At 36.1% G+C, this 16,947-nt stretch overlaps 1 protein-coding gene across 7 annotated transcripts in view; it reads left to right on the top strand.

The window, feature by feature from the left end:
• Positions 1–12,646, top strand: part of LOC130051721 (cytoplasmic dynein 2 heavy chain 1-like) — a 69,208-nt gene extending 56,562 nt beyond the window's left edge. For all 7 annotated transcript variants that reach the window (XM_056154235.1, XM_056154241.1, XM_056154239.1 and 4 more), the window contains 20 exons: positions 3,200–3,298; positions 3,527–3,650; positions 4,771–4,934; positions 5,137–5,256; positions 5,443–5,577; positions 5,701–5,844; positions 6,232–6,387; positions 6,498–6,608; positions 6,968–7,172; positions 7,566–7,729; positions 7,883–8,008; positions 8,118–8,228; positions 9,112–9,267; positions 9,518–9,596; positions 9,848–10,038; positions 10,211–10,432; positions 10,903–11,118; positions 11,396–11,595; positions 11,765–11,963; positions 12,235–12,646. In XM_056154235.1, coding sequence (XP_056010210.1) covers positions 3,200–3,298; positions 3,527–3,650; positions 4,771–4,934; positions 5,137–5,256; positions 5,443–5,577; positions 5,701–5,844; positions 6,232–6,387; positions 6,498–6,608; positions 6,968–7,172; positions 7,566–7,729; positions 7,883–8,008; positions 8,118–8,228; positions 9,112–9,267; positions 9,518–9,596; positions 9,848–10,038; positions 10,211–10,432; positions 10,903–11,118; positions 11,396–11,595; positions 11,765–11,963; positions 12,235–12,393 — 3,081 coding nt within the window. In that variant the 3' untranslated portion in view covers positions 12,394–12,646. The remainder of the gene's footprint in view (positions 1–3,199; positions 3,299–3,526; positions 3,651–4,770; positions 4,935–5,136; positions 5,257–5,442; positions 5,578–5,700; positions 5,845–6,231; positions 6,388–6,497; positions 6,609–6,967; positions 7,173–7,565; positions 7,730–7,882; positions 8,009–8,117; positions 8,229–9,111; positions 9,268–9,517; positions 9,597–9,847; positions 10,039–10,210; positions 10,433–10,902; positions 11,119–11,395; positions 11,596–11,764; positions 11,964–12,234) is intronic.
• The last annotated feature ends 4,301 nt before the right edge of the window (positions 12,647–16,947 follow it).

The following is a 16,947-nucleotide window of genomic DNA, read 5'->3' as shown; positions in this document are numbered from 1 at the left end:
TCAAAGTTTTACATAGGAATATACAGTGAAGTCTTTTAAAGTCTTTAAAAATCTACTTCTTATAAACACCTATGCCATGATTAATCATGTTATTAGTAAGGCATCCTTAGGTTGTGCAAATTCAAATTTGTTGAAATCAATGCCCCCCCCCCCCCCCCCCCCCCCAATTGTAAGGTGGGGCCACAAAATTGTGTTAAATTGAAAGTTTTAGTTGGAAATATATAGGGAAAAAACTTTAAAAGTCTTCTCGATCAGTGATATTAGTATGCAAGCAACCTCAGGTTGTTCAGATTCAAGTTCATTCAAATCTTGGCTGGGGAGGGGGGAGGCAGGATGGGCCTCAATAGGGATAAAAGTTTTTGCATAAGAGGAAATCTTTCAAAAATCTTATTTTCATGAGCAACACGGCCAGGATTAGTCATAATAATATGCCAGCATTCTCGGTTAGTGCAAATTCAAGATTCTTTAAATCAATGCCCTGGGGGTAGGTTTAGACCACAATTAGGATTCAAAGTTTTACATGAGAATGTATGGTTAAAAATTTGAAAATCTTCTTTTAAAGAACCACTGGCCATGATTAGTCATATTGATGTGCAAGCATTCCAGTGTTGTGTAGATTCGAGTTTGATCAGTTCATTGTCCCAGGGGCCAAGGTGGGGCTAAAATAGAGATTGAAAGTTTTACAGGAGAATACATGTAGGAAATTTCAAAAAATTATTTTCAAAATGGCAACACTATATCATATCAATATGCAACCATTCCCAAGTAGTATGGATTCAATTTTTGTTTTTAATATGGACCTTGAGATTAGGGTAGGGCTAGAATCTGGGGTCAAATTTTACAGGCACATGAATGTTGGGCATTCCACTGCTGTGTGGATTCAAGTTTGGTTAAGTTATAACCATATTTGGCATAGGTAGGGTCATAATATGGGTGGATAGAGATGGGAGAAAATCCTTTTGAAGAATAGAAATACCAGGTTGACTCAGGTGAGCATTGTGGCTCATGGGCCTCTTGTTTAAAATTGTTTTTGAAAAGTAATCTGCTCTGGAAATTTCACAAGACCAGGCACAAACTGTATTTCAAGGAAATTCTCTGCTTCTTTACAAGACTGGGGGAAAAAAATGAAAATTCTTAATCCGTCTACAGCACCTTTGAATCGCTTGTTCTTTGTATCTGCTTCAATAGATGAAAAGAGTTACTGCATTGTTTTGAGTAAAATTTATTATTTCAGATATTCTCCTCTTTCTTTTTTAAATTAAGCTCAGCTTGAGCTGAAAGCTAAATTAAGCTTCCCTGATCAATGTTTGTCTGCCATCTGCCAACTTTTTACATTTTCATATTCTCCAAAACAATTTGACCAATGTCAACCAAACATGGTATAATGTAGCGTATCCTCGAATGAAGAGCCATTCAAGAGGAGATCATTGGGAAATACTTTTGGGGTGTTTCAAATATCTTCTTCTCAAGAAATTCTCTGCTAGAAAACAAATCTACAACTTGCATGGCCTCATATAATGAAAATTAAAGAGCAATGCCATAAACGGGGTTTAAAGTTGTACATATTAATATATTTTAAAATGATCTTTTAAAAGGTTTTTTAAGCACAACATTGGTACAATTGGTTGAACTAATATGCAATTACATGTATCTTCATGTAATGTAGATTTAAGTTTGTTCAAACCATTAACCCTGAGGGGAGGATGTGGCCACAGTTAGGTTTTAAGTCTTGTATAATGGAAAGGGTAGATCCACACCTGGGGCTATTTGTTTCACATGGAAATACTTAGGGGGGAAAATTGTCTTCTTAAGAACCACCAAACTATACAATCAGTCAAATCATATTCACTTTAGTATCCTCATTTTGTTTAGACTCAAGTTTCTGAGTCTTATATAGGAATACTGTAGATACCTAATTTTTCATGAGTGTTTGATATCATGAATTGACTTCTAGGCATCATATCGAAAAAAACGTGAATTTGTGAAAGCTGGGGTGGGGCTACATTAGGGTATTGAATCCTGAAGCTGGGTAGGGGCTACATTAGGGTATTGTGAAGCTGGGATGGGGCTACATTAGGGTATTGTGAAGCTGGGGTGTGGCTACATTAGGGTATTGTGAAGCTGGGGTGGGGCTACATTAGGGTATTGTGAAGCTGGGGTGGGGCTACATTAGGGTATTGTGAAGCTGGGATGGGGCTACATTAGGGTATTGTGAAGCTAGGGTGGAGCCACATTAGGGTATTGTGAAGCTGGGGTGGGGCTACATTAGGGTATTAAATCCTGAAGCTGGGGTGGGGCTACATTAGGGTATTGAATCCTGAAGCTGGGGTTGGGCTACATTAGGGTATTGTGAAGCTGGGGTGGGGCTACATTAGGGTATTAAATCCTGAAGCTGGGGTGGGGCTACATTAGGGTATTGAATCCTGAAGCTGGGGTTGGGCTACATTAGGGTATTAAATCCTGAAGCTGGGGTGGGGCTACATTAGGGTATTGAATCCTGAAGCTGGGGTGGGGCTACATTAGGGTATTAAATCCTGAAGCTGGGGTGGGGCTACATTAGGGTATTGTGAAGCTGGGGTGGGGCTACATTAGGGTATTGAATCCTGAAGCTGGGGTGGGGCTACATTAGGGTATTGAGTATGTGTACCTGTTTGAACAAGGTGACTCAGGTGAGCACTGTGACCTTTGGACCTCTCGTTTTTAGTCTTGTCTATCCTCTAGAGGTACAATCCTATCTTTTTTCTTAGGATTGCTTTTTGATACTCCATTTCAAGTCATTCACTCCAAAATGATAAACTGTTGACTTTTCCACAAATTGTTTCTTCAGATGTCAGAGAAATTATCTTATCCAGGCACAATGTACATGTGAATTATTGGGTGGTGGTATTTGATATTAAGATTTGAATTACTTGCTGTAAAGGTGCTAGAGTATTGGAGATTATTTATTTTACTTATCAAAAGAAATGGTTGATATTTAATAGATTGGTAAACAATGACAAAAAAGAGATATCAAGGTCAACAACGAAATTCAATTAAATTCTATCAAATATTTCTATATCAACTTTTACATAAAAGATAAACTAACAGTTTTCATATTGTGTTTTTCTTGGATGAAGCATAAATCCGTATGTAACCTGTTATTTCTTTTTTAAAAAGTTGGATACATCCTCAGCATTCTTATAATTTTGTCTTGTTTTAGAGCACACTGAGGCCATTCCTGATAGATCCATCATCCAGAGCCACAGACTGGCTGAAAACTCACCTGAAAGATCAGCGCTTAGAGGTCATCAACCAGCAGGTCAGTCAGTATTCATTCAAATCTAATGATGGAAAAGGTAACTGTAAACGGAAGTGATGAAGAGTTAGAAAAAACAAATTAGAGGTTTTCATATCTATGATTTAATGATTACCAGCACATGGAATGGTAGATAGCATATGACATTGAACTGGAGAGAGATAAAGTGAGAGGGGGGAGTCTGCTTCCCAATCCAATTAAACTTTCTGAATAGAATTATTTCTCTCTTAGGATGCCAACTTTTCAACAGCTTTGGAACTTGCAGTGAGGTTTGGAAAAACTTTGATCATACAGGAAGTTGATGGAGTGGAGCCCATCTTGTATCCATTACTTCGTGGTGACCTGGCAGCTCAAGGTCAGAGGCCATAGTTCATGTCATCCTGCATGCAACTCTTTGATATCTATAACTTATCTTTCAACAGCAAAACAATAATAAACATTTGATTAGCCTTGCATCTCCAGTGGCACCTCGTTTATCCAGACACTTTGGTTTCCAGTCTGTATAAATGAAACCTCCAGATATCTGAATGCCTTAATTTCTGCTACAGCTTGTATATGGCTTTTCTTACTAATAGCAGCAAAGAAGAATACTGTATTATCATTACATGTTTTATACTGTGATATATACATATTTAAGCCATACTCAATAACAAATGTTCAAATAAAATAAACACTACTAACAAATAAAATAAGCACTATTACATAACACAATTAACACTACTAAGGTAAAAACTTATATACATGTACACTGTATGTATGTATGTATTATCAACATAGTAAAAAAAAAAAAAGAAATTGAATTACAAAAACATTCTGAACACTTTTCTTTACCTGCTTGAAGAGATGGACAATCGTAATTAATTCGTATTGGCTTTGAATTCACCCAAGCAGCCAGTCAGTAGCGTCTCATTTTAATTTAAATGCTCAACCATGATGAATATGCACATATGCTTATCATCCACAGCACGATCACACGTAAAGAAGGTTTCAATAAGACCGATTTTTGGCCCTTGTGTGGTTGGTAATATTCAGTAATGTCTCCTCTGTCATATTTTATGATTTTTGTTACATAACCAAGATGACCTATAGTTAACTTTGCAGGGAATTATTAATAATCATCTTAAAAACAGATGACAAGACCAGTGTTTTTACAACAACAAACACCAAGCTTGGGAAAGCTGACCAGAGTCAACAGACCAATTAAAAATTACTGTTCAGATAAATGAAACAAAATATGATGGAAACATGCATGGGGGGGGGGGGGGGGGGGCTATGTAGATCCAGAGTGCAGAATTCCAGATAAATGAGACAAAGGAACGTTTAAAAACTCCGTTCCCAAGAAAAATCATTCAGAAGCTGAAGCATCCAGATATCAGATGGTCCATTGAATTATATTGAAAAGGCAGAGTGAAGTTAATGTTTAGGTTATTAACAGGATTATTGCATGTAACAGAAATGATACTGGTACATTGTAGGCCCCAGGTATGTTGTCCAGATTGGGGAGAAGACAATTGACTACAATGAGGAATTCCGACTTTTCCTGACAACCAGGAATCCTAACCCTGAGATACCTCCTGATGCTTTCTCCATCATCACTGAGGTCAACTTCACCACCACCAGGGCGGGGCTGACAGGACAGGTAGAAAAAGAGGGCACATACAGATCATTTGGGATACGACATTTCCTGCTTTATTGCTTCACTGAATGCATTTGTTTTATAGAGTACTTGGAGTGAAAGATCGTGAAAAATGATTTCCAAAGTTTTCTTTGTTTAATGGTAAATGTACATTGCAGTGCTATACTTGTATAGAGAAAATCAAAACTAACACCTTTTCCAATAGTTGCTGGCTGCCACCATACAGAATGAGAAACCAGAACTAGAAGTCAGAAAGACGGATTTGTTGAAAACTGAAGAAGATCTTAAAATTCAGCTGGCCAAAATGGAGGAATCACTGCTGGAGGTAACTCATGCAAATAAAATTATCTGTTCTTTTTTCTTGAATTATCCATGAAACACCATATATAGTTCAACCTCACATAATGCTAATATGGCAGTGCTTGTAATTGAAATCTTAAAGTCAAAATTTATTCTACTTAATCTAATAAAGTGACTAAAGTTCAACACTATATGCTGTTCTGTGTTTCAGGAATTGGCCAATGCTAAGGGAAATATTCTAGAAAACAAAGAGTTACTGGACTCTCTGAACAAGACCAAGGCCAGCAGTATAACCATCTCGGAGTCCCTGACGGAATCCGTTCGTCTGCAGGCCTCACTGGACCAGGTCAGTAGAGGAACTGGACTATAGTATTTGAATATTTGAAGACTAATGAAAATAAATGATGGATGATTAGGTTGTATTTTATGAGGCTGACAATATACGCTATTTATGTAAATTCCTTTCCAGGAGAGGAACACTTACCTACCACTGGCTGAGAGTGGCAGTAGGATGTACTTCGTCATCAGTGACCTTGCCAAGATCAACAACATGTACAGGTTCAGTCTGTCTGCCTTCCTCAGAATATTCCAGAAAGCTCTCAAGACCAAACAGGTATTCCAGTCTCCTCTATTATGTAAAGTACTAGAATCACTGATAGTTTAATTTGACCTGAATACTGACAAAAATTTAAATCTATTTAAAAATATATACTTACATCACACTACATCACAAATTTATGGATTTCCTGTCATTTTCTTTCAACATCCCAAAAATCACTAAACTGTTATGCATTTTTGCTTCAGAGAGTCTTCATGCACTATAGTGATATGGAGATACATTTTTATATGTTATGCATGGCATCCATAATTTCTTGGCCGAAAAAAAATGCACCAAATTGGTGATTTCATATTCGAAAATTGAAATTTTTGTCTCTTGCAACTTCAAGGGCATAAAAAACTTAAACCATTATACTCAAGATAAACAACCGTTTTTTTTTAGGATGGTAGTGGAACCGACCATAGAATCCGAGCCCTAACACAAAGACTACAGAATCTGGTGTACGAGTACGTCTGCCGTTCACTCTTCAAGGCTGATCGCCTCATGTTTGCACTTCACATGGTGCATGGAATGAAACCTGATCTGTTTGATGAAAATGTATGTTCATGCTAACCTATAATCAATGAATAGAATTACTTTAACATAGGCTTCAGAACTTATCTGTTTTCATTCTATGTCACACTTATTTTGTCTCTGCTGATTGACAGGAATGGGAGGGGTTCACAGGAATCCTTGTATCGGATGCAAAGTCAGATGGTGGACGAGGAATGCCTGCTTGGATTGATCAGGAGAGACACGGTGCTGTGGCCAGTCTTAAAGTTAGCATATGTTTCCATTGAGGACTTTTGCAATTTAATTGTAATGCATGTATTCAAACACAGAAGAGTAGTGGTGTTTTTTACTTCTCTTTATTAAGTTGAATTGAAGGCTCCTGTGATCAGGATGATGTGGTCTGTGGATAGAAAATAACAAGAAATAAATGTTGTTTTTGATCAGTAGTTCAAATTTCCTCAATCATATCCTCATAAGATCCATTCCATCACAGAGTGCATTTTGTTGATCAAAAGTGTGTTGGAGTTGAATATGTAACATCTATTTGTTACAATTAATGAAATCTTTTTATATTTGAAGACAAACCAACATAAATGTTTTTAAATATGTGACTGGTTTATTGTAGAACAACTTTCCCAAGCTGTACCAGGTCCTGAACTTTGATGATGGCTCTCTGTGGTCCAACTTCTCACGCAGTAATGAATGTGAGAAGGAATTTCCGTCTGTCATTGAGAAGCGCGTCACTCTCTTCCAGCAATTACTGGTAGTCCAAGCAGCCAGACCAGACAGACTGCAGACGGCTATGGGATTGTTTGCTTGCAAGGCTTTAGGTCTGTTTGCTTGTTCATCAGTACAGAATGTTCCCATAATGCATTTTGTAGTTTTTGGCTCTGTACATGAGGAATAGGATATATAGGTTGTTTTCTTCATGGCTACAAACATGCATACATTGTATTTCATTTTGCAATAAGATATATACATTATAATTCTTGTGAGCAATCTTTATGCATGATATCTTCTAGCAAATGAAGTACATAGCAATTATGGTAAATCAAATCCTCCCTTTTACTTGTAATGATGTTTTTGAAAAACAGATATTCTCTCTCTCTCTCTCTCTCTCCGTCTCTATCTGTGTCAAAAGATTTGCTTTTACATTTGTAAGCTACGTAACTGATGGTCATTCTCATTACTTACAAATAATGGTTACTGTCTCAATGTTACAGGGATGAAGGAGCTTTCTCCACCCTCTGTAAATCTCAAACGACTTCTGGAGACAGAGACCTTGCCCTCAGAGCCTATTCTGATTATTATATCACCTGGTGCAGACCCCTCACAAGAGTTACAAGATCTAGCTGCTCAAACAATAGGGGGTGACAAATATCACCAGGTTTGTTACTGTTCAAATTCTGGAAATCAAAGCTATACAAAACATGTTCCACCTTATTTAGCAGCATAGTAAATCACTTTGTATTATGTTGTCAGTCTGGATGAGTTTAACATTTTTTGTGGAGTTTTTATTATTCAAAAATTATTTTGACAGGTTGCTATGGGTCAAGGTCAGTCTGATATAGCAATGCAACTGTTGAGGGAGTGTGCTCAGAATGGAGAATGGCTGTGTCTGAAGAACCTACATCTTGTTACAGCCTGGCTGCCACAACTGGAGAAAGTAATTTGGTGTTGTTTTAGAAATCAAAAGCACAGCATTATTTACCATCTATTTCTATAGTATTTCCATAGAAGTTTTTGAAATCTATCCATTGAAACCTTTATTTCAGGAAATTAATACACTGAAGCCACATGAGGATTTTAGACTGTGGATGACTGCTGAAGTCCATCCTAAATTTCCCACAATTCTTCTGCAGAGCAGCTTGAAAATAACATATGAGGTCTGGTTGAATTTACTTAAAAGTTACTGTTATTCAAATTTGTATGAAAATTTCCATATTGCATAGTGTGCCAAGGATAACTGTCATACAACCAAAATTATCATACACTGTAGCTTATACAGGTAACTCAAGATAGCTCGGACTTCGATCTCTCAAAGTTCTTGGTCTCTTGAAGTGAAATCACAGTCTTGATTATTTTTTTTTGGATATATATCTAAGCAAATTTACTCTTACAAATTATTTCTGCTGGGACTGGACCTGGATAATGGTGATAGCTTGTGACTGGGGCTAGCTTGGTCTTGTTAATTAGGTGTCTACATAGGTGACCCATTGCCTGTGCTTCTTTTTGGGGGGGGGGGGGGTGGGGGGGATAGGACGTTAATTTTTTAATTGTTCAGTATAAACTGGACTGTCCTTTGTTTTTGTTATATATGATGGGACTGTAAATAAAATTTTACAGTTTGTTTTAACTTGACAATGAGACAATAATTTTGAGAAAATAATTCAGGGACATGTCTCTTTTAGCATGAAAAAGCACTCATAGAATACATAAACATAATAAAATCTTTATATTTAAGTTATTGTTAAGATCAAGTCAATTACCTGAAAAATATGAAAGAAAAAGTGTCAAAACAATCCCAGGATGTTGTAAATATGCAATCCGGTTTCTATAAAATCTTATAATGGTTGGACCTTTGATATCTGAATTTGATCCGACCTCTCAATCTCTCAAAGTTTTATTAAAGTCTCTTGAACTTTGAACTATTGAGGGTCACCTGTAATGTCATTTTCTATGTATATATAAAAATGAAATAAGACTATGGAAGAATGATCCAATTGTTGTCTGCATAACTTACAAATAGAGTCAACTTGATATTTCTAGGCTCCCCCTGGAGTGAAGAGGAACTTGATGAGAACATACGAGTCCTGGAGCCCTGAGTACATCAGTAAATCCGGCAGTGTTTTACGAGCCCAGGCTCTCTTTGCTTTGGCATGGTTCCACTCTGTGGTTCAAGAAAGAAGAATGTACATCCCCCAGGTAAATGATTTTGCTATTCTACATTAAAGCCAGTCTTGCTAACTGTATATTTGCAGATAACTCAAACTCTCTGATTTAGTGACATTTGATTAATCTTACTGCATATTTTGATGTCCAAATATTTGTTGAATTCTGTTTTCATGAATTTTGAACATGAAACAGCAGATTTTGGTTGCACAGTAATGCAATTTCCAGTTTAAGAAGCATAACTGTCACAGTTAATCATTTCAATCTGGATTTCTGTTGATAGGGTTGGACAAAGTTTTATGAGTTTTCACTGTCTGATTTGAGAGCTGGTGCAGATATAATTGACAGATTGATCAAAACAGGTTGGTACAATTTGTCTCCAGAAGACTCACATGTGTTAATGAAAATAATGACTTGGCTATCATTTTGAAAGACACTTCATGTCAGTCAGCACAGATATGGGATATAACACAGACAAGCATGCTTATTTTTTGATACAGAAAAGTTTTTCTTGGTTTTGGTGACCATACAATAGATAGAGTACTGTAACCTCACTGAAAAGTGTTTGTGTGCTTCTTAATATAATATGATATTTTGTATATTCTTTCAACAGGAAATGACCATGAGTGGAAGTTTGTGCATGGTCTGTACGAGTCTGCGATCTATGGTGGAAGGGTGGATAATCCGTTTGATGTGCGGGTCATGGTCTCGTACCTGAGACAGTTTTTTGATGCCAATATGTTGGCTCAGGGAAGAAATAAACGTTTAGGACCCTTAAGATTACCAACATCTACAAATTTTAGGGTAGGCTGTGTAATTTTCTAGAATGAATATTAGTTAGATGATTAAAAGAAGCATTTTGCTAAAACTGGATACTCTCTGAAAATACTGCATGTGAAACTCTGGTATTTGAGTATAAATGGTTTGGTATAGATAAGGGAAATTTCCTCTAGAATATTTTTTGCTGACATTTCAGGATTACATTGAAGCTATTGAAGAGCTCCCAGAATTTGATAAACCTTCATACTTTGGTTTGCCTGAGAACATTGAAAGGTCTGCGCAGAGGATTATAAGTAACCAGGTCATAGGTCAACTTAAGGTTCTGCAGAGGGCAGATGCCAAGGCCAACAAGTTTGACAAAGAGATCTGGGCTACAGAACTTGGACCAACACTTAATCTTTGGAAAAAACTTAATCAAGTAAGTTTTATCCCATCCAATATCCAAACTTTGGATTCTATACTTCACATCACATTAAAATGCACTCGGAAAAAAATATTATGATTTCCATAAACACATCTACATTGATGATCATAAACTTTTTTTTTTATAACTTAAAGACCAACGAAATAAATCAATTCCTTTGTGGCAGGGTTCTAAAAGTTTTGATGTCGGTATATTTACAATCACCAATATTTTGTTTGCTATAAACCTTTGCCGTTTCATTACTAGATTAAGGTACTGTAATATGCAAGTGACCTTTCAACTGTACACACATGCATTTGTAAGGGGGTATGAAAACAATGAAAGCATGGGGTTATTTACCCCCAGTTGTTTTCATATCCCCATAATTCCACTGAATGAAACATTTTCAATATTTTGTGCAAACTCCTATTTTATTTAATACTAGCATCAACATAATTTTGGGTTGTTCTTTCTTTTCATTGTAGGGTTCTCAGTTAATCAATTCCAAAATCAAGCCCCCAAGTGATAGAACAGGACAGGAGGCTCCTATTATCTCCTTCATTAAACTGGAGCAGTATAATGCCGTCAGACTGGTTCAGAGCATCCACCAGTCCCTGGCATCACTCAGTAAGATTATCAGAGGAACCATGCTACTCACCAAAGAGGTCCAGAACCTAGCAGCAGCTCTTCTGAATCAGGAGGTACAAAAACTTATTTGACCAAATCAATATATTTGTGTTGTAGAACTGTGATGTGATTTACTTATTTTTATACATATTGTGATAAATAACCTGAGAAAAAGGTCCGAATTAAAAAGAAAACACACGTAAAACTCCCTTTTGTTAGTACATGTCTCAGCTCTCATTAACTTCTGTGAATGAATGCTTCAAAATTTCCAAAGGAAGTGTGAACTTACAAGATTTTTTTTTGATTTTTTTTATACATATGAATAACATTTTATTGAATGTTTTTCCTTAGACCCCTCTGAACTGGCAGGCAAAATGGGATGGTCCAGAAGATCCAATGCAGTATCTTAGAGGACTGGTCAGTAGAGCTACCGCCATTCAAACATGGGTAGAAAAGGCTGACCATGGAACCTTGTTGAGGGATACACTTGACCTGTCTGAACTCTTCCATCCAGATACGTTTTTGAATGCACTAAGGCAGCAGACAGCTAGGTACTGTAATCTATGCTCTTTTACACATACCATTTGCATTGACTCTGGCAAAAGATCTTGAATGGATGTGTCTGTCTTTGAAATTTTTGTAGATACACAAAATGATAACATTTTGAATAATTTCAAATATTTTGATACTAGTTACCATTCATTTTTTTTTTTATTTTAGAGAGGTAGGGTGTTCTATGGACGGTCTGAAATTTGGTGTTAGTTGGAGAGGAGGGGTGCAGGGAGCCAAGACTCAAGTGAAGGTTGGGGGACTTCAGCTAGAGGGTTGCACTTTTGATGGAGCCCGACTCTCAGAGAACCAGAGAGACTCACCCAGTGTGTCTGCTATCCCTCCCTGTCATGTTGCTTGGATTCCCAAAGTAAGTTCTTTGGATTTCATCCATTTGGCAAAAATTTACTCGTTAGTAATAATGTATTGTATCTTGTAAGTTTTCTGGAAGAAAAAACAATTAATCTTTTTGACAAACGCATTCAGAGACATCTTATATTTTTCACAGGGCATTTTCATCTCTGTACTATTATATATGATACAATGTATATCAAAAGTGTAGAAAATAGAGTCAAGATTTGAATGCACACTGTAAGAAATACAATAAGCACTTCATTATCAATTTTAAACTATCTTTGCAGGAGGCACCAGAGCCTTATGGCCTTGATGATGTGATCTCCATTCCTGTGTATACAAGCAGTGAGAGAGACCATATTGTGACCCGTATGGATCTCCCATGTGGTGGTAACCAAGGGATGTGGCTACAGTGTGGTGCAGCTCTCTTTTTGAAGAGCACTTAGACTGTTGTTAAACATTTGTATTTAATGTAGGTTTGGACAAGTTTTGAGTGTACACCTTGGGAGTGTACAAAATTATTATAATGATGTTCTTTGGCTATCCGTCCATATTTCCTGTGATATTTTTATTTTGTATGTGATGTTGACCTGACTACTGTGATGATGCTTTTATTCTTCTTCAGTAAATTTAATGTCTATTAAGGCAAACACTTCCTGATTAACTTTGTACACAGAATAATAAAGATATTGAAGGCAAGAATTGTTTTTCCACTGCATATATGGTTCTCTCGATTGGCAAATTCTTGTTTAGATATTGCATAATTTTAATGTTAAAAACTTAGTGGGATAAAAAATATATATAAAAACAATGGAAATAGGTGTTGCATTTTTAAAACAGAGATAAAGAGTCAATGAAATACATTTATTAATGCAACATGTTTTATAATCTGTGTTTTTCAGGAAGGGTCCTAATTTGGCCCTTAAAAAATGTGAAAATTCATGTGAAATTTTCGAGATTCAAAATATGGTCCTTTTAAACCTCACTTCTTGTTTAACAAATTTATGATGATATTTACAATCAGTTTGCACCATTTCCTGTAATTTGATGTCAGAAATGAAGCATTTTATTGTCTGCCAGAATTTTTCCTATTGAAAATTTACTTTTCTTTCTACCACTAGACACACTTATCGTAATATATACATGTATCGTGTTCTTTAATGTGTGCTACGTGTTTGTGAAAAGAAAAAACATAGAGGTGTGCACTTTCTCTTCAAAAGTTAAGAAATCTGGGAAAAGTTGTATATTTGTGATGATATAGCTCGAGATCACAAGCATTATTCATAATATTAATCAAAAAATAAACTTTGCTTTAAAAAATTGAAGTTCACTGTAGGGGACTTATTATGCCCATACCATACATGTGTGGTAATATGTGATAAAATGATTCAGTGATAATGTCCTTTTTTGCTCACCTGAGCTGAAGGCTTGTGAGCTTTTATTGTTGGGCATCTTTTGTTGTCGTCAACTTTTCACATTTTCATCTTCTCCAAAACCACTTGGCCAATTTCAGTCAACTTGCACAAATCATCCTTGGGTGAAAGGGATTCGAATTTGTTCTATTGAAGGGCCACACCCCCTTCAAAGGGGAGATAATTAAGAAAAGGCAAATCATTTAAAAATCTTTTCAAGGACCACAGGGCCAGAAAAGTTGAAATTTACATGAAAGCTTCCTGACATAGTGTAGATTCAAAGTGTTTCAAATCATGACCCCCAGGATTAGAGTAAGGCCACAATAGGGGATCAAAGTTTTACATGGAAATATATAGGAAAAAGCTTTGAAAATTGAAAAACGGGATCATGATTAATAATATTACTTTGCAAGCATATCCATGTTGTGCAGATTCAAATTGTGGCCTCGGGGGATATAAGTTTTACATGGGAAAATGGAGGAAAAATTCTCGGCAAGCATCCCGAGATAGTGCAGATTGAAGTTTGTTCAAATCATGACATGGAGCTACAAAAGTGAATCCAGGATTTACATAAGAATATATAGGGAAACATCTCTAAAAAATCTTGATTAGTCATACAAGTATGTACAGGTAGTGCAGATTCAAGTTTGTTCAAAATATGACACCCCCCCCCCCCACCCCCCCCCACCCCCACCAGGGTAGGGTGGGACCACAGTAGGGGATCAAAGTTTTATACAGCATGGCCATGATTAGTCATATATTCTTCAGGTGGAGCAAATTCAAGTTTGTTCAATTTATATGCCCCATGTGTAACTTGGGGCCACAATGGGAGATCAAATCTTTATATGGGAGTATAAAGGAAATTGATTAAAACCATTGTTTTTAAAGAGTAGTAGGGCTACAATAAATTATATCAAAATGCAAATGTTCCTAAGTTGTATGGATTCAAGTTTTTTTTTTATACCCTTGTGACGAATGTTGGGGCATATTGTGTTTGTCCTGTTTGTCTGAAGCTTGTACCTTGCTCATAATTTCTGTGGAAATGAGGGGGTTATTTATATTTGGTCTTCGGGGATAGGAAAGACCGAATATAAATAACCCCCTTGTTTCCACAGAAATTACCTTGCTCATAACTTGAATGATGTGTGCATTTCTTGTGACAAGATAATTGTTTGGTACTAACCTTGACCTTCTTTTAAGAAAATCTAACTTAGGCAATATCTCATGAACTATTTAGTTAATGATAAGGCTTTCATATTTTGTATGGCTCAAACCCTGCTTATAACTTGTAAATGGTGAGTGACATATCTTTCATATTTGATGTATGCATTCCTTGACAAGACCTAGCTTACTTTAGGTACCAAAGTTTTTTTTGTCCTTGTAACCTTGACCTCGAATTTTGACCTTTTTAAGAAAAGTTTATGTAGATGATACTCCTGAACTGTTTAAGGTAGGGCTTTCATATTTTGTATATAGATTCCTTATGACAAGGCCCTACAATCCATATCATGATTCATAATTATGTTTTGGGCCACATTATGGGGTCAAAAATTTTCATGGGAATAAAGATTGAAAAAAAAATCTTATTAAAATCACAACAGCAGGGCTAAGGTGAGCAATGTGACCCATGGGCTTCTTGTTTAATATGTGTGAATTTGTTATTTGTAAATCCTCATCTTTAATGCATGTTCTGCAGTGGGTGATTCTCAGATGGACATATCCTTCGATGGAGTTTACATCCAGTTGAAACATAATTAAATGAAATGTTGGTCCTTTTCATGTACCAGGGTATACACACCTTCATCCACAAATAACTAATGGTATACACAAGAATAGATGTTAACTTTGTATAATTGGAAGAGTGTTGTGTCATTTGAATTTTGGTCAAAGACATGATGTTAGGCTGAGGTTTAGGAAGAAATCGCTTACGATTTGATCACTTTTAGTGATGAAAGTTAAATCTTCATAGAGATAGGAGTGAAAATCCAAGAGACAAAATAAGATTTTTGTTATCATTTCAGGGCTAAAATGAGGCAAATGATCAACATATTTACATTCAATCATTTTTTTTATGCCCCTGTGATTGTCAATGTGGTTTGTTTGTCTGCAAAAACTTTAACCTTGGCCATAACTTTTTGAATGGATGATGATAGGGCTTTCATATTTCACATGTGTATTCCTTGCGATAAGACCTTGCTGTTTGTTTTTTTTTTTGCTTTGTGATCTTCACCTTGGAGTTTGACCTACTTTTGACAAAAATTAACCTAGGTCATAACTTTTATTACTGTGCACATTAATTGCATTGCTACACTAAAATTCAATTAAAGAGAAAAATTCAATTATTGTGCACTTTAAATTAAGGTGTGCATTAATGGAATCACTGCTCTCTTCAATGGAATTGTATCGCACATCAATTCAATTGTTAATTCATTGTCTTATTTATGACGTAATAATGGTATCAAATAAGCAACAACTTTGATTTAAGTTGAGATAGTATACTTGGTATATATTTAACTTACTTAAAACACAGATTAAGCTTTATTCAAGACAGAGAATTTTTTTAGTCTTTTATGTACACAACCGTACCTTGTTCTTTGCAGCCCTTCACTGGCAATAGTGAAGTCTATATCGGTGGAAATTTTTTAAGCAAGACGTAAAACAATATCAAACCAACCAAAATTCAATAGATATTACTAGTCCCAGGGTCTTCTGGGACGAGAATGACAGGGCTTACAAACTAGTATCAAAGTGGTATAACTTTAAAACCAGGACTAATAGCAATATAGGATCTTCAGAAATGATAAGAGGATAATAGGACTTTCAAGCTAGTATCAAGGCCAAGTGATTCCAGTGACCTCTGGCCTTGGAAAATTGGTATTACTTCAGAGCCAGGTCTGATAGAGACATGGGACCTTCAGAAAGGATGATGGGATCTACAAATTAGCATCAAGGTCAAGTAACTCCAGTGACTGGTATACCTTTATAACTGGGACTGATAGACATGGAATCTTCAGAAATGTTAGAAGATGTTGTGGCCTACAATCCAGTATCAAGGTCAAGTGAATCCAATGACCTTGACCTCTTACCTTGAACTTAAAAACTGATATAACTTCAGTACCAGGTCTGATAGGGACTTGGGATCTTTAGAAATGATGGGAGCTACAAACTAATATCAAAGTCAAGTGACTCCAGTGACCTTTGACCTGGATTATGAAAACTTTGATAACTTTAGAAATGGGAATGATAGAGAGAAATAATGAAAGGATGTTGGGACCAACAAAATAGGATCAAGGTCAAGTGACACCAAAAGGAAACGGGAATTTTGAAAATTTTCAAAATCAAGATCTTTGTGGTCGAGATTTTTTTAAATAAAATTTAAAAATGGCATGGTTTTTGTGCAAACGAGTTAATGTGGAAGTAGTACTCAGAAAAAGCCCACTTTTATACAGCCATCATGTTCCAATTTGTTCCACTCAAATGCGGCAAAGAAAAGCCTTCGAATGAGGAAGATCATGTTTTGTTTGAATACCTGTTTTACAGGTTAAATGATAAAATAGTAACCAATGGTCATGGCTTTAATTTGAGACA

Source organism: Ostrea edulis, chromosome 2 (genome assembly GCF_947568905.1).
Source record: "Ostrea edulis chromosome 2, xbOstEdul1.1, whole genome shotgun sequence".
NCBI lineage: Eukaryota > Metazoa > Mollusca > Bivalvia > Ostreida > Ostreidae > Ostrea > Ostrea edulis.
This window is presented reverse-complemented; position numbering and strand designations above follow the sequence as displayed.